General features: G+C 49.9%; 1 protein-coding gene across 1 annotated transcript in view; it reads right to left on the bottom strand.

The window, feature by feature from the left end:
* The window catches only part of Cacng3 (calcium voltage-gated channel auxiliary subunit gamma 3), an 81,892-nt gene that overhangs the window by 5,038 nt on the left and 55,270 nt on the right, over positions 1-21,584 (bottom strand). Inside the window, exon 2 of the mRNA XM_077106099.1 lies at positions 6,500-6,583. Within this exon, the coding sequence (XP_076962214.1) occupies positions 6,500-6,583 (84 nt within the window). The remainder of the gene's footprint in view (positions 1-6,499; positions 6,584-21,584) is intronic.

Below are 21,584 nucleotides of genomic sequence, written 5' to 3'. Positions count from 1 at the left end.
CTGTGGGGAGAGAGAGAGAGGCCGCGTCCTGCACTCCGGCCGCCCGGGGTCCCCCTGCCTCGGGCATGGGGGTCCCTGAGGGAAGACAGGACAGAAGCTGCAGGGCAAGGCCACAGGGGATGTGGGCCCAGGCCAGTGCCCTCTGCTCGGGGCCCTGAGCTGGGAAGGGGTTGGCACTCTGCAGTCACCGTCCTGAGCCTTAACAACCTCTGTCTCTGAATCCGTGTGGTGGAAGCCAAGTCCAAGGGCACAGGGGGCTCTGCGCTGTGAGCTTTGAGCTTTGGTTCACAACTTCTCTACTGTCCACCTCCCCAGGTCCCCAACTCCCTGGGCTGGGTTTTCTGTCCTCTCCTGCCTCTGCTCGGTGACCACCGTCATCCTTTGTCCCTGCTATGGGCCTGTGCATATAAACTCAGGGAGAATCAGGGGCAGGTGTAAGCCCCAGGTCCCTGGTTAGCACTCGCTCTCACAGTGTCCCCAGGCCCAAGGGAGTGTGACATTAAACAACCAATAGAAAATGCTATGACAGGTCAGCAGAGAGATTGCAGAAGACAGGAGAGGATCTCTCCCCCCCCCCCCCCCGCATTTTGAACGAGGAGCCTGAGATCTTCATTTTGTATTGGGATCTGCAGATAATGCACCCAGCCTTGGATGCGGGGACTCCTGTCAGAACATTCGACGCTCATCCCATGCAGGATCTTCCCCAGCGCACACCTGCACTTGTGCAGCGCAGGGCCTGCTCCTGTCCACTGAAAACCCATTCAGTCACTGAATGAGCAAATGAATTTATTCACTCAACACGTATTTATTGAGCACCTACTAGATTCCAGGTGCTGTGCTGGCTGCCGGGAGAAGGTTTAACAACCACAGAGGCACGGGCACTTTATTTTATGTTTTGAAGGTGAAGCTGACAGAATTCGCTGATGGAGCAGTTGTGGATGGGAGAGGAAAAGTTCTGTCAGCCCCGAGCAATGGTGGCATCTGTGTTGACAAAGGAGCAGCACCAGGGTGGGGCAGGGAGGGGCGCAGCTCTTTTGGGCCATGGAGGACTCACAGCTGTTTGCGTCACTCAGTGTCCTAGGCTAGACCACGGTGAAGTGTCCCAGGCTAGACCACAGTGGAAGTGGTCTAGCTCCGGGTACTTCCATTCACCACCCAAGAGATGCTCAAGACGCCAGGGGCAAGAGCTCTCTCCACAGCGTCATGATTGTGTTTAAATAAATTAAAGAAATGCTTGCTTGCTTGTTTTTTACCTTCAGATTTCTGAAAGTTTGGTAACCGATGTAGCCGGGATTATCTGAAGGGGACAGTGGAGGAGCCCTGGGGTCAGGAGCTGAGCTCACGGGGTCGAGAGAAGACAGAATGCTTCCAGCGTTTGATCCAACCTGGCTGCCCCACGTGACCCAACGCAGGGGTCTGGGCTGTCCAGGGCCCCAGGTGACTCTGCCCCTCTTGGCCCTTAGCTGCGATGGTGACATTTTGGGAGCAGTTTCAAACTGCCTAGAAACCTGCTAGAGGAAGACGGGCATGGGGGAGAGGGTCCTGCCACCTGGTAGCGTGGCAATACAGCGTTTTCTGGTTTTCCTGCATGCTGAGTGATCTCATCTAAAGGAAATGAAGAGGCTTTCAAAAAGCAGCTTCAGCATTAAAGGCCCCTCTGCCCTGGGCTCCTCCCCATCCCAGCCCCAGGCACACCCTGTCCTTCCCTCAAGCACAGGGACAGGTCTTCTGCACGTGTCCCGCATCTGCCTGAGGCCCAGACCCACTAAAGAGGAAGCCGTTACCTTGGGCTCCTTCCTGAGTTTTCACTCACTGAACCCACTTCACCTGAGTCTGTCGACACCCCTGGACGGACTTTGGTCACGCACCACTGCCTCTATTTAGCCCCAGAGGGAACCATTTAGGATCCAGCCTGTCCTTCCAGCCAGACCCGCCCAGGTCACCCTGGGCTCTCCAGGCTCATGGAGTCCCCTGAAAAATCATTTACCTCATTTACGGCCCCCCCCCCCAGCCAAAGGGGTATAGAAAGAAGCTTTCCATTATGTGGCACAGGGTCTAAGCACATGCCTGTGGGTTTCCAACACCTTGTGATGTTTTTTTGCTTGTTAATAAATTTGCAGATTATTTCTCCCTTTTCTTATGATATGTTATGTCAGTGCTGTGGTTTGGACATAAGGAGTCCCCCCCCCTGCCCACAAAGCTCCTATGTCCTTCCAGGAACTCAGAGATGAGATGATTAGGTTAGGAGAGCTGTCACCGAGTCTGCGGATGGATCCACTGATGGTTGGTAACCGTTCGCAAGTGGGGCGGTGGCTGGAGGGAGCAGGTCACTAGGCGCCTGCCCTTGGGGGTATCCTGTTCCCTGGGGACCTTGTGCTCTCTGTTCCTGGCTGCCATGAGCAGTGCTCCTCTGGATGCCCCTCGGCCATGAGGCTCTGCCTCACCTTGGGCTCAGAGCAATGGAGTCAGCTGACCACGCACCTCTGAAACCATGATCCAAAATGAACTCTTCCTTTGCTAAGTTATTCTTATCAGGTCTTGTGGTCACAGCAGCAAGAAGTTGACCGATGCGATCAGCTTATCTCCGCGGACCTTCAGCGGGCAGAGGGCCAGTCTCCCTCCACCCTGAGGCCTACAGGAGGCAGGCTCACCTTGGTGTTCGCTAGCCCCCAGGTGTCATCTCAGGGGCGTGGGCTCTGGGTCCTGAGTGTGGATGTAACTGACTTCTTATGAGCCCAAATGTGGGAGAGCAACTCATTGATGATTTCTAAAAATTCACACGTCTGGCCTGCGGGTTTCCACTTGGACTCTTGGCCTGGAACCCCCAAAATTATTAAGGGGGTGGGATCCACCCCCTCCAGTGGCTTCAAGCGCCCATTTGGAACTTGCGAACTGACGTTTAAAGTGAGCATTGGCTTTGCGTATTGACAGGAATCACTTGAATATTCAAAGAGATGTGTTTATTTGGTGAGAGAGAGAGAGAGAATCCTTTACAAATTCTTTTTTTTTTTTTCCAAAAAATGATTAACCTTTGAAATGTGCCCAAAGGAAAAGATCTGAACATTTGAAGCGATTGACTCACGTTGGTTGTGACAGTGTATATTTGCAACGTGTGAATATGTGACATGTAAACGTGGCAGTTTTCAAAGTGGCAAAGTAACCATTAAGTAACTTTTAAGGAACAAGACATGAACAGATTCTGTCATCTCTGGCTACAGGTGTCTGTAAGGCAGGATTTTTTTTTTTTTAATCTGCTGACATTTTCTCTGAGTAGGTTGGAGTCCACTCTGTATGGTTTAGCCCAGGGATCACATGGTGGCTTCAGAAAAAAATATACATATATATTGTCTTTTTTCCCCGTTTCTCCTTCTCAAGGTCTCTGACCTGGTTTGGATCTGGAATGTTCCCTGAAAGTTCGCTTGTTGAAAGCTTGGTCCCCAGTGCAGCCAGGGCACTGAGGGCTCTGACCTCATCAGTGGGTGGATGGATTAATCCACTTTCAGCTGAATGGGAGTTGGGGGGAGTTGCAGGAAGTAGGTCACTGAGAGCCTGCTTTGGAGGGGTCTGTCCTCTCCCTGGCCCCTTCTCTCTCTCCCCCACCCCTCCCCCGGGTGCCCTGAGCTGAGCAGCCCTCCCCCACCAGGACCTTCCAACACGACTTCTGTCTTGGAACCAGCTGACCATGGACTGAGTGCCCTGAAGCCATGAACCGGAATACATCTCCCATCCCTTAAGTCGGGGGTTTTGGTCACAGAGATACAAAGCTGACCACCGCACTGGCTGGAGCTAAGGGAGCGCCTCAGGGCGGGGAGGTAAGCTTGATCCAGGGCCCTTCCACCATCGAGTCTGAGTAGGACTTTGCTGAGTCCACGCTATGTTATGGGGAGTCTCCAGACGCCTTTGAAGCCTCCCTCTAGGGTGCCCTGGTTTGAACGGAACCCCCCAAAATTTATGTGCCAGAAACAGAATCCCCAAATCAGTATATTAATGCTATTTGAAGGTGGGACCTTAAGGAGTAATTAGGATTAGAGGAAGTCATGAGGGTGGGTCCCCCAAGACGGCCCTGGTGACCTTAGGAGATGAAGAAGGGGGACCCCATCTGGCTCGCTTGCTTTATCTCAGCCTGTGATAGTCTCCTCCACGTCATGCAGACAGGAGGCCCTCATCCAAGGCTGAGCAGACACTGGCACCATGCTGTTGGACTTTCCAGCCTCCAGACTGTGGGCCAAATAAACCTTAATTCTTTGTAGATTGCCTAGCCTCAGGCATTTTGTTATACCAATGTAGAACAGACTGAGACATATGGGTTTAAGCTGCAGCCTACCCCAAAGGGCACATGAAAAAGGGAATAGAACAAAAAAATCATGTGTAGAGGTCCGATCCCATCAGGACTGTGGGTCCCAACAGAATTAGCAGCCTATACTCTTGGATGGGCAAGGAGATCCTTGCAGGAATAAGACTCTGGCCTTCCATGGCTGAGTCAGGGATTCTAATACTCCTGACCTGTGGGCTCTTCTAAGGTCCCTCCTTCAACTTAGCCAGATGGTGTGGAGATTGGTGAAGCTTCCGTGAACGGTGCGGTGGGCTGAGGGGAGATGAAGGAACAGAGGACTCCACCTTCCCAGAGCGGGGAGAAAAGCATTTTGATGGAAAAGTAATCGACCTCTCCGAAGAACTGAAAAAAATCAATTTTCCGAGTTGTGCAATAGCAGTCACGGTTCTCCTGACCCTCCAACAGAGCAAACATCAAAACGTTTCGTCCAAGTAGGAAAGAAAAACAAGGATCAGCTATGGGCGCTCCGGTGAAATCCCACGGGTCCTGACGTCCAAGCTACTCTCTTTTGAGGAGGTCCAAGTTCTACCCTCTGGAGATTTTTTGGAAGCATGTATTTGAGTTGAAGAAAATGCCTGAGATTTTTCTCCTTAATGTCATACCCTAAGCTTTGGATAAGCTGCATCTCCAAATGTGGTTTTGATTTTGCACACCAAATCTCTTTGAGCTGCTGATATGAGGGGTTTGAAGAAAGACGAATAGTGTGTTCCGTGTGCAAAGGGGGCCTAGCACGACGATTCCTTTCACATTAGCTCTTCCACAACAGCTTTTTCCTGTTACGTTGTTAAAGGTTCATATGTAGGTTCACGGCCATATGCATCTAGAATCACGTCATGACTAAAGATGAAAATGATTTTAATTTAAAAATTCTCCTTCCTTCCTTGCTCTCTGCTGCTGGGGCTAGAACCCTGGGCCTCCTGCCTGCTTAGAGCGTGCTCCACTTCTGGGCTACATCCCCAGCCCCCAAACACTTGAGGTAGGAGCTAACACACAGAAGCTGAATAGGAAAATTTCTTGGAGTTTTAATTTATAATCACTGTTTATTTTTTTTAAAAATCACCCGAAGTCTAACACTTCTGAAGAGCATATTAGTCAATACCGGTGAAATTTTCCTTTTGAGTGATCTGAAAACAGGTTCTTGAAGAAATGACATGTAAACCCCAAACCAAGTTCCCTCTGGGCCGGGCCCAGTTTGACTTCTATTCTTCTCTTGAGCATTAACTTGACTAAACTCACTGTGGGTGTTTGTTAACTATCCAATTAACCAATCTCTAGGGCAGTTAATGGCTCTGTCAATTCTTATAAATGACAAGCAATACCTCGGTTCTGCGGCTGAACTGTGCCCATAGAATCCCCTGCAACAAACCAGAGCTAACACACACACTGCCTCCCAGTTCCGTGCTGGGCCCGGGGCTAAGCGTACTGTGCATTAGCTTAGTTGATTTTGATGACCCTGTCAGACAGATGACACGACAATCTCCATTTCGGAAAAGGCGAAGAACGGTTAAGAGGTGAGACAACTTGCCCCAGGTTGAACCTCCCCGGGAGGGAGTCAAAACCAGGGTCACGGCCCAGATCTGTCAGATTCCGGAGCCCTTGCTTGAAGTCACCACACTCCACTGCTTTAGTTGTGACAGTCTATATCGGATCCATGGTACTGACCTTGGAAAAATCCTATGGTGACACTGGCCCTGTCCCAGTAGGATTGAAACTGAAGGGAAGTCAGACGAAAGTGAACTTGGGTTTGTGTTTATCCTCCTAGGACTTACCCCTGGGGACCTCGCCCATTAGCACCTCACCCATCAGCCTCTCACCCGTTAGCACCTCGCCCATCAGCACCTCCAATCAACCCTCTGGGGAAGGGAAAACTTGTATCCAAGTTGAAGAAAATTTCTTAGATTTTTATCCTAAGTAGACTAAAAAGGACCTTTCCATTTTAGCTGACCCACTCTCCCACCCCTGTTTCTGGTTCATTAAGAATGAAAGAGACTCAGGTCTCAGAACCCTGCCTATAGCTCTGCCTAGTGGCACCGGGAACTGCTCCTTTGCACACAGATGTGGACGTGGAGGGACCTCAAACTCAGAAGCAGCTGGTGGATGGCAGGGGACCCTTCCATCCCACCCCCCGCTCCCCCCAAGAGAAAGCCAGGAAGAGGAGAGACGTACGTAGGAGGTACTCGGCTGTATCCTGTTCGTAGTCTGCATCTTCAGGGAAGTGGTCGATTTTCTTGCACACACCTCGGAAAGCCCCTGCGGAGACAAAGGTGGTCCTGAGAACCCAACGGGAGAAGGCCGTTTCTCGGGGGCCCAGCCTGAGTCCTTGACCCCCTGGGACCGTCCCTTCCCCTGGTTGTCGGGAAGCTGGGCACAGGGAGGCTCAATCGCATCTTATTCAGAACACAAGAAAAGAGACTAGCTGCTCCGACTTGGATCTTGAATGTCCCCCAAAGGCCTGTGGGTCCTCAGCCAGTGACACAGTGGGAGGTGGTGGAGCCTTTGGGAGGTGGAGCTTGGCGGGAGGAAGTGAGGTCATTGGGAGAATGCCCTTGGAGGGATTATTGGGATCCCGGCCCTTTCCTCTGTCTGCTCCCTGGCAACCCTGAGGTGGGCAGCTTTGCTCTATCACCGGCCCCGCCATGTTGTTCTGCTTTGCCCCAGGCCAAAAAAATAATGGAGCCAACCGACCAACCAACCAACCATGGACGGACACCTCTGAAACAGTGAGCCCAAATAAACTCTTCCTGTTTTAAAAGTTGATTTATCTCAGGGATTTTGTCACAGTGCGAGCACTCCACTAGAGGCAAGCCATTCATTAAATAAAAGAGGAAAAGACTCAAATATTCTGTTTCTTCCATATTGCACGACGTTGGCATCACCTTGGAAGAGCAAAAAGAAGTAGGAATATGAAAGCAGGTCTCAGGACACTTTCTTTCGGCTCTTACCTCTCCCACAAGTGAAAGGAAAAAGAGGTGGGAACTATGTTTATTAATTTATCTTCCCATTTTATAGATGAGGAAATCAGGCTTGAAGAATTTTGCTCGAGGGCTGGGGTTGTGGCTTGGTGGTAGAGCGCTTGCCTACCATGCGCGAGGTACTGGGTTCGATTCTCAGCACTGCATATAAATCAATGAGTAAAATAAAGGTCCATCAACAACTAAAATTATATTTAGTACATCAAGGGTCAAGCCAGGTTCCCAATCAAGATCTGAATCCAGACATTGTGGAACATGCTACTTTCTCAGACAATGCTCCTCTCTGACCACAGGACTCTCCTGTTCCCTCTCCCTGCTCTGCAGGGTCACAGCTCCCTGTCCCTTGCTGCGTGGCTCACCCCTTCAGGAACCACAGAATTGGCGAGGAAACATCTCAAAGAAACTGTCAGCCTTTGACTTCCTCTCCTTTTTCTTCAGCATAGATTGGACTTAACTCATTGTGTGTGTGTGTGTTTGATAATCATTGTGGGTGTTTATTAACTAGCCAATTAGCCATTCTCTGGGGCAGTTAATGGCTCTGTCAGTTCTTATAAATGACAAACAATATTCAGGATGTCTCATCTGGCCGCCACACAGCATGAAATTATGCATTCCCGTCCTCTTCCCTGTCTGCAAAGACAGTAGGGAGGTGAGAAAGAGTGTTGTTGTTGGTGGGAGAATCAGACAGAGCTGAGCTTGTGTTTCAGAGCAGTCGTTGCATATTAAAAAAAAAAAAAAAAAAAAAAAAAAGCCACACTCACGAACAGGAGATGATTTTTTTTTGCAAAGCTTTAGGCACATCATAATAACAGCTGCCAGTTATAAAGTCCTTCCAAGGAGCCAGGCACGTTGGCGAAACCTTGCAGTCCTTATCTCACTGACTCTTGCCCCCTGCACCCCGGGAGGTAAGGTCTATTAATAATGACATTTATGACGAGGCAGGAGAGCCACAGAGGGGGATGGGGGTGTCCCAGTCAGTGAGTGGCAGAGCTGGTCTTCGAATCCAGGCTCCAAAGCCTGTGATCTCATCATTACTCTATGAATGACCATTACTATCATGTCCACTATTATTATGTCTAGTATCATCTTATAATGATAACAGTCCTATCTATTTAACCTCTATCATAAGTAGGGCTCCCCAGGGACATTTCGCGATAATTGCAATGAGCTATGTAGAACATCGCTTGGGTTCTGATTCCCGGCTCGCCAGGCAAAGGATGGACTTCGAACCAAGGAAAGGATTCAGGAGAGAAGTCTCCAGGAAGTTTCTTGGAAGAAAAGACAAACCTGCATCATCTTCCCTGATGTTGAAAAAAAAAAAAAAAAGGCCTTTCGTTTTTTTTCTGGCTCGGATTTCAGAGTTTCCTTTCGGTATTTTGCCTAGATAATAAATCCTCATAAGTAACATAGGTTCTCCTTTTACCATGTGCCCCAGGACCGGTCTACGCATTTGATGGGTGAGGAAACCGAGAGGCTTAACAAGGCTGTGGTTGGTAAATGCGTCTGGCTGACTCCAAGGTCAAGGTTCCTAAGCACTCTTGTGACTTGCTCTCCCTTCAGTGGCTTCGGAGTTGCCAGCAAGTCCCCGGATAGGTGGCTTAGTGGTCATCCTGTGGTCTGTTCCCTGCTATTGGTGTGGCACTGAACGGCACCGGTCATCTTCCCATCAACTTATACTTTTTCTATGATGTATTCCAGGGACCAGTGGGCAGGTTCGCAGTTCCACCTGTTGCACAGAAGATTTCCCGGGGAAGAGAAGGTCCCGGTGACAATGGAATGTGGATCCTCCTCCAACAGCCCAGTCGCAATCGCTGGGGGAGTTAGGAGCCACGCACTCGCCTGCATCTGCTTGTGAAGTGGCCTTACTCCAGGTGGCTTGAACCTGGGACTCAGAACCTCAAATGCCAGAGGCTTTTGAAGTCACAGGCACCAGTGTCCTTTCCATGGTCTAAAGTGGCCTCCCACCTGTTTCTGTTCAGCCCATGAGTGAAGAATGGTGTTAGTGTACTTAGATGATTGGGGGAAAAAAAATCAAAAGAAGAATATTATTTCATGACACGTGGAAAACGTGAAATTCAAATTCAGGGGTCGATAAAGTTTTATTGACACCGCTGTACCCATTTATTGACATAGTTTTGATGATAGTTTTAAATGCTCCTGTGGCAGAGTGAGCTGTGGCAGAGAGAGATGTGGCAGAGACAGCCAAGCTGAAAATAGCTGCCCTCTGGTCCTTTTGGAACCATCTTGCTGAACCCTGGTCTGATGATTTCTGTCTTGTGAAGCCGCAAGTGAAAAGTGAGGAAGGGTTGATCCCTTTCCTGGGATGGAGGCAATAATCCAGCCTGGTCCCTCCAAAGCAAACAGTGGTGGGTTTTTAGAAAATCTGGTTGCAGACTGTTTTGGTGATTTTTTTTTTGTTTGTTTGTTTGCTAAATAAATAGTTCTGTGCTTTTCTTACCTGCAAAATTTTATTGCATATTTTGATGCATTTTTTTCAAAAAAATTACACGTGTCGCTACAATTTAAAAATTCAAGGTATCTCATTCGAAAGCCTGATGGGCAGTTTCTCTTAAAAAATGAGGTGCTCCATCCCACATTTCCATGGGACAACACCCTTTGTAGCTGGACATCAGCAGCCCTCTTAAGCCTGGGCATGAACTCTCCAACTGGCCAAAGTCCCCAACTTGGGATGCTTCCCTGTCCTTATAGATATTTTGGCTTATAACCCCAGAGTCAAAATGTGGTGAGAACCCAGTCTTCCGAGTCACCCTTTAGGGAGAATCCTGACTCAGCAGCCACTTACTCCTTGTGGCTGCCTGCCCCAAATCACCTCTCCCAAACCTCAGCTTCATCTTCTACCAAAGGGAGATAATAATAGTTACTCCTGGGAGTTGTCACCAGAATTAATGGCGGCAGTAATAGTCGTTACGGTGGCAGTCGCTGTTCTCGGTACTTTGCACATAAATCTTTTAATCAGGCAATGATGTAGAGCACTTTTTACAGTCCCTGGCACCTAGTAAGAACTCAGTAAATTACAGCTATTACTATCGCCGGTTTGGGTAGGTATTTTAGGACCAGCAGAGACACATCGGCGACATGGTGAGATTTTTAGAAAGCAATATAAAAGGAAAGGGGAAACAGGAATTTCCTCAAGGAAGATTCCACACTGAAAACGGAGCTGCTGGCACCCCGAGCCACACACTCATCATAAAGTGAACTTGGCCATTCCTATGGTAGCATATTGCTAGCTCCCAGAAATAACCACTGCTTTGCATTTACATATATATATATATATATATATATATATATATATATATATATATCTCCTTTCAGGCTCCCCCCGCCCCAATCTTGTGCTTTCACACAAAAATGACTTAACAAGATTGAGATCATGCTGTGCTTCTCACATTTTCTTGGGAGTATTTCCCCATATCAGTCAATCCAAGGAAATAGAAGGGGCGCTGGATTTCCCACCAATTGCACAGGAAGAAATCAAGAGAGAGGTTGGAAACCTTCAGGCAGTAAGGAGCAAGTCAGAACACAGAGATCAACAGTGCTAAGGCCCTGGGGCAGAGAGCAGCAAACCAGGAAGAGGACCGAAGGGGTGTGGTCTGGAGACAGAACCAGGGGCTGCAGGGGAGAGGTGATGGAGAACCAGCCCTGGGCAGGCATGAGAACTGGGCATGAGAACCAATGGATTGCAGGACCTTGGGAAGAGTTTGGGAATGGGAGACAGAACCAGAAGAAATTTCCTGAGCAGTTGAGGTATAATCACAGAGCCTGGATTTATGGGTCTAGAGTCTCTCTCTGCAATGAGAATGTAGAGCTCTGAGGACCAGAATCTTCTGTTCTGGCCCCCGTGAATCCCTAGGACTCTGGCTCCATCCTAGATAGAAAAGACGACATCAGCAGTTCATCTCCAGCTCCCACGGTGGAAGAAAACACCCGTCACATGAATAAGGATGCACCCTTGAGCCAACACCCCTTAAAGCCAAGCCTTGGAGATATCATTAAAATCAAGAATTAGATGATCCACATCATCGCCTCTATTATTTACCAGATAGTCGTACAAGTTCTAGCTAGCATGAGAATTGTGTTAGAAGCAATAATTTTTAAAAAAAATGGAATAAGGGGACCATTTTTTTTTCCCAGGTGGTAAGAATTAGTCTATTTGGGAAGCTGAAAGCAATTTGGTAGGAAAAAAAAATATCAGAATGAATGAAAAGGGCTTAGTCAAGTGATTTCTCATGGGATATTAAGTCCTACCCACTGAGCTGCAAGAATTAAGACATTGTGGTACTGGCTTTAAGAATGACATCTATCAGGACGTTTTCAATGCGGAGAGATGTTGTAAAGAAAACAAGAAGCCGTTCCTTTTCCCTTCTTCAGATAATCCTTGTTAAATCGGAAGAACAATATGTGCAGGAAAAAAATTCAAGCGGTACAGAAAGGGTTCAAAGGGAAGCACACCTTCCCCAACCCCAAATGCTCTCACCTGATAAATCAGCAGAACTTTTTTTTTTGTGTGTGAACGGAATGATGAATGAAATCATGTCTAAGCCGAGTCTTGAAGGTTAATGAGAAGTTGATCAGAGGAGGCGTGTTTCTCAAAGCAGAAGGAATAGCTCATGTGGTGATAAGAGAAAATGAGCTCGTAGCTGGGGGGGGGGGTGGAAGATGAGTGGCTGGTGGCTGCAGGAGAGACCCAGTGGGTACAGGTGAGAGGGGAGGGGTGCTGGGATCCTGGGATACGGGAGGTGAGAGAGAAGAACTCAACTGTGAAGATTGGGTTCCCGTCCTAGGGATTCCCGGGGGTGGGGTGGGGTGGGGGGCAGGACAGAAGATTCTGGCCCTCAGAGCTCACATTCTCATTGCAGAGAGAGACTCTGGAATCATGAATGAATGAGCAAGATGACTGTGCTTTGAAGGACACCAAATTTGATCTCAGACCAGAAAGAAAAGGTGAAGGCAGGTATGTGAAGGACCCGGGAAAGAGATTTTCAGCTCGAGGGAACATTCAGGTGCTAAGGCCCAGAGATGTTATAAAGAAAACAGGAAGCCCATAATCACAGAGTCTGGATTTATGGGGCTAGAGAATATTTAGAATATATTTTTGTTGTTGTTGTTTATAAGCCACTCAGTCTCTGGTATTTTGTTACAGCCACTCAAACTGACTAAGATACCTTAGGCAAGATATTTACTCCCCTGAGCCTGGATACCCTCATTTTGAAAGTGGTGAAAATCTCCTGATTGTTGGGAGTTTCAGAAGAAATCCCATTACATGACCCACTCCCATAGGCCAGTGGGAGGAGGGGGCTACAATGGCACTTTCCCTGCCCTTTGACCTGTCCCTTCCGCACTGCCCTCTGGGATATCCTGGAGGTGGGCTGCACACGGACCAAGATCAGCCTCAGTTCTTAGGTGGAAGCAACGAGTTTTGGGATGGTCTGAAGGGTCCACACGGTCCAGGGTAGCTTCCAGACACACAAGGGTAGGGAAAGAGTCTGAAAAATGAGATATTTGTGTTTTCAAGTCTGGAAGCGCTTGTTGACCATCACCAAGAAAAGTGACACTTCAAGTGACTTGGGCCCAGTGTCCCCATTCTGAAAGCTTCCTGTAGGATTCAACCTGGTCTCGCGAAATGGCCATCAACAATCACAGAGAGAGGATAGGGCTGCTTGGCTGGGAGATTTTAAGCACAAGTCAGATTCTTGCAGTCTGAGGGAAACAGGCCGCCTCTTCTGCCAGGGGTGCGTATGCGGCCTACGGAGGGGGAGGGACGAGCTTTCCCAGGCTCAACTCTGAATCCTTGTTCCGTCACTTACTAACCTCCTGGGTGATGATCTTGTGCAGGAGGCTGAATGTTTGTGTCCCCCCAAACTCTCATGCTGAAACCCTCACCTCCCCGTGGGATGGTAGAAAGAGGTGAGCAGGTCCTGAGAGTGGCGTCCTCGTCAACGGGATTAGTGCCCTTATAAAAGGGACCCCCAGAGAGCTCTCTGCCCTCCCCCACAAAGGAAGATACGAGGAGAAGACATCAGTAGGGAATCCGGAATAGCGTCCTCCCCAGAACCCGGCTGTGGGGGCACCCTTCAGACTTCTTGCCTCTGGAGCTCTAGAGAATAATTTTTTTGTTGTTGTTTATAAGCCACTCAGTCTCTGGTATTTTGTTACAGCAACTCAAACTGACTAAGATACCTTAGGCAACTTATTTATTCCCCTGAGCCTGGATACCCTCATTTTGAAAGTATTGAAAATCTCCTGATTGTTGGGAGTTTCAGAAGAAATCCCATTACATAATCCATTGTTCATTTAGACATACTCTTCCAGGCAGCCGGTGAAGGTGAAGGACTCTTGGGGCGTTCCTCACAGCCCCACAAAGGGGGCACTACTGTCAATCACAGAGTGGGGTGAGAGGGCATTCTGGGTTAGGATGAGTGGGTTTGAATCCTGACTCTGCCACACATTAGCTTCAAGTTACTTAGCTATGAGTATCTAATAGGATCTACCTCTTTGGGTTTGTGGATCTACCTCTTTGGGTTTTTATGAGGAGTGGAGGAGTCCGTATTGGTCAAGTACTTAAAGCGATGCTTAGTACATGGCAAGTCCTCTGTAATGTATGTTAATTCAATAATCACATTTAGACATGGGAATCTAAGCCATCGAAGCAAAGTCTAACTCCAGCACCAGACCTCTTAGCCGAAGTCCTCTTGATAGTCCTAACAAGACGCTGGGCACGCAGATGTGATTGACAGGGGACAGCTCCTCAGGTTAGTATCGTCATCATCTCTATTTTGGGCCTGAAGTGAGAGGAAACCAGGGGGAATCCAGAGAGTATGGTCTCTCTCCCTCCCCCTCAGAGACTCACGAACGCAGGTGCAGACGGGTGCATGTGGGTCCCTGGGTGTGCACGTGCCGAGAGGGTCTAATTCAGGAACCTGAGGAGCGTCATCCTCTAAGGGACTAGCCTAGACCAGCTGCTCTGCCAAGCCTGGCCGAGGACCAGAGAGAGCTCTCCTGGGTCCTTGGAGAACAGCTCTACCGTCTAGCGCTTTGGGCCTCAAGTCAAGAAATACTGACCCTGGGCCAGAGAGGCCTGGGGGAAGTGGGACTGTCACCTCAGGCTGAGCTTTTCTAAGTTTGCAGTCCTGAAGGGGGATCCTGAATGGGGGTAGGGACAGGCTTCCCCATGATGTGCCTTGTCCACTGGACGGAGAAGATGTCACCAAGGCCTCTGGATGGACTTCCGGAGGGGACCATCCACGTCCGTCTCTGCAGGACCATGCACAGCCCACAGTGGTGGTCCTGAGGTAGGCTTTGGTGGGACAGTCACCCGGTGCTCTGATGAGGGGAACAGCCCCCCCACCTCAGCCTCCAAATACCAGGCCCCAAGAGCCCAGCTCAGAGCTCAAAACGGAGGCGGTTAGAAAGCAGGGCTCGTGTCTCTTGTTGGATTCTCATGGTCATGGATTTGCCTTGGGATATTAGAAAGAAGAGCAAATATCAAGTTTGTTTACGCTTCCCAAGTACTTGGGTTAAGGAAACAGAAGCCACCCCTGGACGGGAAGAAGGTGTGGGTTCCTGCTGCCAGAGCAGGCTTTGCTCTCTGAGGAAGCAACAGTGACTATCCACCAGGGCTCACAAGGTCCCCGCCCCTAGGAGGGAGAGAGACCCAACATCGACCGAGGTTCGGCTTCTAGGTCTAGAGATTTGGGGCACGTGGCGTTCTCAAAGCCCCCCCGGGGTGATCTTAACTGTGCGACTGAGGTGGAGAACCACAAGCCCCACAAGTCTGCTTAAAACCAGGGGCTGCCATTTCACGGGAAGCGGTGAAGTAAAAAGAGGTGCCTCCGACATCATCTTGGACGCGAAATCCTGATTTAGGTAAATATGTTGGTTTGGCCTCATCTTTTCCAACTCCGCTTCCGGCGAACAAAAATAGGAAGTCGGCCAGGTCTCTCGTGGTGCGTCCCTGTGATCCCAGGGGCTCGGGAGGCTGAGGCAGGAGGATCGCGAGTTCAAAGCCAGCCTCAGCAGCCCAGCGAGGCCCTCGGCAACTCAGTGTCTAAATAAAAACTAAAAAGGGCTGGGGATGGGGCTCAGTAGCAAAGTGTCCCTGAGTTCAATCCTCAATACCAAAAAAAAAAAAAAAAAAAAAAAAAGTGAGTCATGTTGACTTTTTGGCAGACGGTGGGGTGGGGGGAGGGGGTCATTTTTTTCAGACAGTCGCAAGATGGTCCCATATGCGACCCTTTCACTTCCCTGATGGGACCTTGAAGCCTGATTTTCACAGCAGGATCATAAAGTGGGTCATTTTGCACACCCACAAAAGTTGGAGCAGAGCATCAGTTTTCCTGAGGGCGGCTGCTAACCCTTTGATATTCAAATCACTGGATGGGTCTGTCTTGTCATGGTCTTTATCAATACTCTCTCTTCCATTGTTGGCTTGTGTCCCCGCAGGCAGGCTGTCCTTGGCCCACGGTCATCTCATCATCGGTCATCACAGGGCGCCTTCTATTTGCTTTGTGTTGTCCAAGTCTCAACAGCTGGTGATGGGTAGGGTTGGGGGGCCACCAGACAGAGACCAGGAGAGTGGACCCGGGCAGGGGCTGCGGTGGGGGCTGGATGTTTTATAAGCTCTCGGGCTTTCCTGCCCGTGTCCGGGTGAAGGCAGAGCGGGTTTGCCTCTGCCTTTGCAGGGATCGGATAATGAATTCATGGATAATGAGGACCCCGCACTAAGCTGGGTCTCTCTGAGCCGGTGGAAGCACTTGGGGTAGAGCAATTAAGAGTCACCGCTTCTAATAAGAGAAGCAGGGGAGACAGAGAGAGTGAGTTAATGAGAAATCAGCCGCTTCTTCTGATGTTAGGGAAGAGCTGTTGGTGCCCATCCTCGGCGCCTCTGTCCCGTGAAGCACCGTTCTGGGCGGCAGGCGTCCATCGGGGCACAGAGCGATCTAGGTTGGGAGTCTGATGGGGAGAGACCCCGAGTAAACAAGGTCATGGAGGAATCGGAGGAACCAGCCAAGAGACAGAGATAACTTCAGAGAGTGATAAGCCCCATGGAAATCCTAAGCCCTGGAGGGACAGAGAGCGGCTGGGATGGGTGGGATGGGCCAGGAAGGATGATGGAGAGACTGGCTGGACAGGGAAGGGAAGCTGAGTGACAAGAGGGACCCATTCGTGGGACCATCTGGGAAACACAGGGTCAGAGGCTAACAAGGCAGGTGTCTGGCGACCGGAGCTGAACGGGCAAGAGAGAGAGAGAGGCCCAGGCTCCAGAGCGTCTTGCCTTAGATTCCAAGAAGGGGGGACTTGGAGACGTGAGATGGGCTGCTGGTGTCCCTTGTCCCTCTGTGACACAGTTCATAGTCCTGATTGATTTCTCAAGAGCCTGACGTGGAGGGCCTTTGGGGGTGGGGGTGAGCTGTGGAGGGTTGGGGTGAAATATTTCCCACGGTCCTTAATTATTTGGTTAATTGAGGATCCAACTGAAACGCCAACCCGACCCAGCGCCCAGGGTCTGAGCCGGCCTGCGGCACAAACCAAGAGACAACCCATCCTGGTCCAGACCACAGGGCGGATTCTAGTTGACCTTTGCAGGCGGGTTCCCCTGTAAGGCACCCCAAACCCTATAAACACTGACGTAGGATGAACCAGCAAGGCATCATGGGTCTGGGGTGCCAGCCAAGCAGGGGCACGGAGAAAGAGAAAGTGAGACCTGGAAGTTATTCACAAAATAGCATTAAAATGCAATAGAAAAAGCCCGAAGTGATCTTCCTTAGCGAATGGCTGCATTATTTTAATGCTGGATGTCAATGACAGTCGGTTGCTTAGAGTCCCAAAGCCTTGGTCCTTCCCCCAGTGAGACCTCAGGCCACCTTGCAGACTACAGGGGCTGCCAGGGCTCGGCGGGGGCTCTGGGGAGAGGGGCTGGGGGACTGCAAGGGCCGCGGCTGGTGCCTCTCTGTCTCCGCTGCTTGCAGGCAGTGACATCTCTCCTCCAGAGGTGCCCAAGGAAGATGGACTCCCGTGTGTGAGACTGTCCTGGGCCCTCTGCACACGGGCTGAGTGGGAGGTTCCGAGAACCTGTGGTGTCACGGGCTCTGCCGGGGTCCTGATGTGCACCAGCGTCTGAGAGCTACCCCAACCTCCAGAGGGGCTCCAGGTCTCTAGCTAGTCACTCACAGAGGACCAACACTCCTGCAAAGGACCGAGGCTCTGCCGGTGACCGAGACCTTGGCTGGGGGACACACAAGGTGGATTTGATTTGGAGGTTACAGAGGGTTTCGGGGTGGAGGCCACGTCAAACCTGCGCTATGGTTTGAACGTGCACCCCAAACTCCCTGTAATAGAAACCGAATCCCTAATGCAACATTGAACTGTGAGAAATAGATCTCTCTTCTTTATAAATTACCCCGTCGCAGATATTCGGGGACAGCAGCATCCAGTGGACTCAGGAAACTCATAGGAGGTCTTCCAGCGGGAAGGTTACATCTAGAGCAATTTTTATGTCTTATTTTGAGACAGGGTCTCACTAAGTTGCTGAGGCTGGCCTTGAACTTGGGATCCTCCTGCCTCAGCCTCCCGAGTCTCTGGGATTAGAGGCGTGCGCCAGCCTGCCTAGTTCATATTTATTTATTCATTTCCAGTGGTGTCTCTTCGTTCCTCAGGGACCTGGGCTTGGATTTCTGCTCCTTTCAATTTCCATAAATAATTTCCAGAATCAGACCCGCAAAAAAAAAAAAAAAAAAAAAAAAAAAAAAAAAAAAAAACCACAGCCTGCATTTGACAGTGGCTATAAAGAGCCACACGTGCTTGACATTTGGTCCCATTCTGACGGTGCCCACCTGAGGCTGGGAAGGGAGCCTCCCGGATCTGCTTCCCGGCTGCCCTGCGATGCTCATTTCAACCTCCGCTGGTCAGCTCTGCCCAGTGCGACCAGCTTTGCTCGCCAGCAAATCCATCCGGGGCCCTGACATTTATCTGGCGTCTTTGACTCTCTTCTATTCATTAAGCATGGGTGGTTGCCACAGCAACCATTAACCGCACCTGACATCCAGGAATAGTCCCCGCGTGTGGAGCAAACTCCGCGCTGGGGTTTGGCAGAGGGAGGTGACGGCTGGCCGGCCCCCTCTGACCTGCCTGGATCTGAGCATCCTTCCAGACCTCCCGGCTGGACGCGGGTCCTGGGGCAGGAGAAAGATGGGGTCCCCTCCTCCAGATGGCCCCTTCTCCCTGCCCCCGAGCCCCCAGCATCAGTGGGGGTGTGGCAGGGCTGTGTCTGAGCAGGGTGTGCCCCAAAAGAGGAGCGTGTGTGTGTGTGTGTGTGCGCGCGCGCGCGTGTGTGCGCGCACGTGTGCAGGTGGGGTGCAGGTGGAGGTGGTGTCCGGCGTTGTCAGAGGTGACTGTCACCGGTTTGGGGAAAGCAGAGGCTGTAATGGCCAAGAGGTGCCAGATGTGTCTGCCACTCTATGCAGGCTGGTGAGGGCGTGCTTTGTGGCCTGGAGGCCTTCACATCCACCTGTCTCCCCCTGGACCCTTCTCTCCTGGCCCCCCAGGGACCACTGAGGTCCAAGCCCCCGGTTAAACCCATCGGGTGGCTTCCTGGCTGGAGCTGAGACTGTGAGTGTGTTCAAGATCTCCTTTGTATTTGCTGCCGTTTCTCTCTTAACTTCGCCCCTGGAGCGCGCCTCAGGGTCTGGAGCGCCTTGTGAACCCTGCACAGAGCAGGTGCTTTGTCAGTCCTTACTGAGTCTCTCTCTCTCTCTCTCTCTCTCTCTCTCGTGGGTGCGTCCCCCGGTGGGGGGGACCTTAACCCGGCCTCTGAGGTCCTCTGGGACCTGACCCTGCCCATCTGGCTTCCCCTGGACTCTGGACGTGGGAGGGGGACCTGTGCACCCCAAAGGGCAGGGCACTGAGCTCTGTTCCAAGGCTGCTGAGGCCTGGGTCAGGAGCTCGGGCAGGACAGCGGCATGATGTGTAGGTCAGGGGTCCCCAGGCCGCGGGGTGGAGGGTCGTCTGGGGGAAGCTGGGGGCCATGCCATCAGGTGGGGGCAATGGGTGATGGCAGCTGGGACCAAGTGGGCATCTCTGGAGGTGGGAGGAGCCCTGGTGTTCAGCCGAGATTGCTCAGCCCGGCCTCGGGGTCGGCTGCTTCTGCATCTGGATTCGATCAACGGCGGACTGAAAATATTAGGGGGAGAATGGCACCTGTGATGGACATAAACAGGCTGGATCTTCTTTTTCGTTACTGTTCCCTAAACAATAGCATGATAACCATTTACATAACATTTACATTGCATGAGGCATCACAAGCCATCAAGAGATGATTCCAGGTATGTGGGAAGCTTGCAAAGGTGACATGAGAATAGGATGCCGTTTTCTATGAGGGACTTGTGCACCCTTGGATTTGGGCTACAGGGGCTGCTGAAACCCGTTCTCTCTGGGGATCAAGGGGCTGCTGTGGTTTGAAGGCAGAGCCAACAAGACCTGGTGTGTTGAGTGTGAGGTGTGGGGTACACAGAGGCACCCAGGATATCCGAGTTTGGGGCCTGTGTGTGACCAGAGTAAATAGTTGTACTCGGAAATGAGATGGGGAAAGCTGTTCAAGGCCCAGGAACACAAAGGGAATTAGGAAATACAGCTCACCTGCCGAAAAATAAAGCTATATTCATACACACCTGGATTTGGGGCTGAAATCTGTATGCATGGGAGATGGGGGTTCAGATCCCAGCTCTGCTACGTCCCAGGTGACCCTGAGCCATTTATCTGTCCTGAACTTTAGCTTTCTGTAAACAGAGATGCTGGTGCTTCTCAACGGCTTTCTTGTTGTTATTTGTCATTTTGAGAATTCAATTTAAAATTGTCTATTAAGGTTCTGAACACAGAATAAGTGCTAAACAAAATTCTGGCTCTTCCAGGGAAAGGTGGTGCTTACCAGTGTGAACCCGTGAAGACGGTGCTCTTGATTTATTGAGTGACTGAGATCCAACCTCTGTACCAAATGCTTTACATAAACATAAGAGCAGGCTGAGCTAAGGTGCATTGCGGAACTACCCTGTAGAGCTGTGCATCCTTGAGCTAGCTATTCCACGTCTCTGGGCATCCATTTCTTTAGCTTAAAGTGGGTATAATGAAGCCATACTCAGAAGGCTGCTATGAATATTGAAAGGTCAGTGTAAGAATGATAAAGCCTGGAGACATCTTAGATGAGCTCCTTAGAGGAAGGGTGAGCGCCATTGAGATTGAGATTTATCCTCCTATGGACTGACAGGTAGCTATCACGGAGAAACAGGAAGCTCTATGGCCAGGAAAAATGTCCACAAGGGATATATATATATATATATATATATATATATATATATATATATATATATTTCTTAAAAGTTGTAGTACAATATTGGAAGGTTTTATTTCTTTTTTTTTTTTGGTCAGGCAAACACTATCTATGAGTGGATCATAAGGCAGTTCATGTGAATGATAGCCTCAGGAATTGGACAGTGCACCACCTGAGCAACCATATATAGGTCATTTGTGTGTGTGTGTGTGTGTGTGAACTGGCAGCTTAACAGGTAGATACTGATTTAGGTTTAGACATAATAATCATGGATATAGATCTGGACGTAGAAAAGTCTTAATACACATAGGAGAAAAATCGAGAGCTATTTTCAAAATGTTACCTCTGTGGGTTGAGGAAGGGATCGACTTTAATTGGCAGCAGGCTGGGGGAGGGCGACTCTCACTGCTTACACTCTATTTTTTAAAATGGATCGTAACAGAACTTTACTGTTTGGGCTCCATGTTCTTGCATATTTCCAATTTGAAAATCTTAAAAAAAATCATAGGTGATATATAAAAAAAATGTTTAGCTAAGAATGGTTTGGCACCGGGTTTGAGTGTTCAAATAAAAAAAAAAATGGCGACTCTAGGGGGAAAAAGAGACAAGTCCAGAGTATATTGGTTGCTGAGGTGGAAGCAGGTCCCAAGCTCAAGGAACTCGCGGGCCTGTCACCTCAGTGGCTCCGGAGGCTGAGGCAGGAGGATCGTGAGTTCGGAGCCGGCCTGGGAAATTTATCGAGGCTCTAAGCAACTCAGTGAGACTCTGTGTCTAATAAAATGTTTTAAAAAGGGCTGTGGCTGGGGCTCAGTGGTAAAGTGTCCCTGGGTTCAATCCCTGGTACCAATAATAATAATAATAATAATAATAATAATAATAAAGAAAAATCACAGCAGCCAGGAAGCAGTTCCCACGGCGGACCCCAGGGAAGCAGGGTCCC

Source organism: Callospermophilus lateralis, chromosome 19, assembly GCF_048772815.1.
Source record: "Callospermophilus lateralis isolate mCalLat2 chromosome 19, mCalLat2.hap1, whole genome shotgun sequence".
NCBI lineage: Eukaryota > Metazoa > Chordata > Mammalia > Rodentia > Sciuridae > Callospermophilus > Callospermophilus lateralis.
Note: the sequence above shows the minus strand (reverse complement) of the source record. Positions and strands in the feature narration are given on the sequence as shown.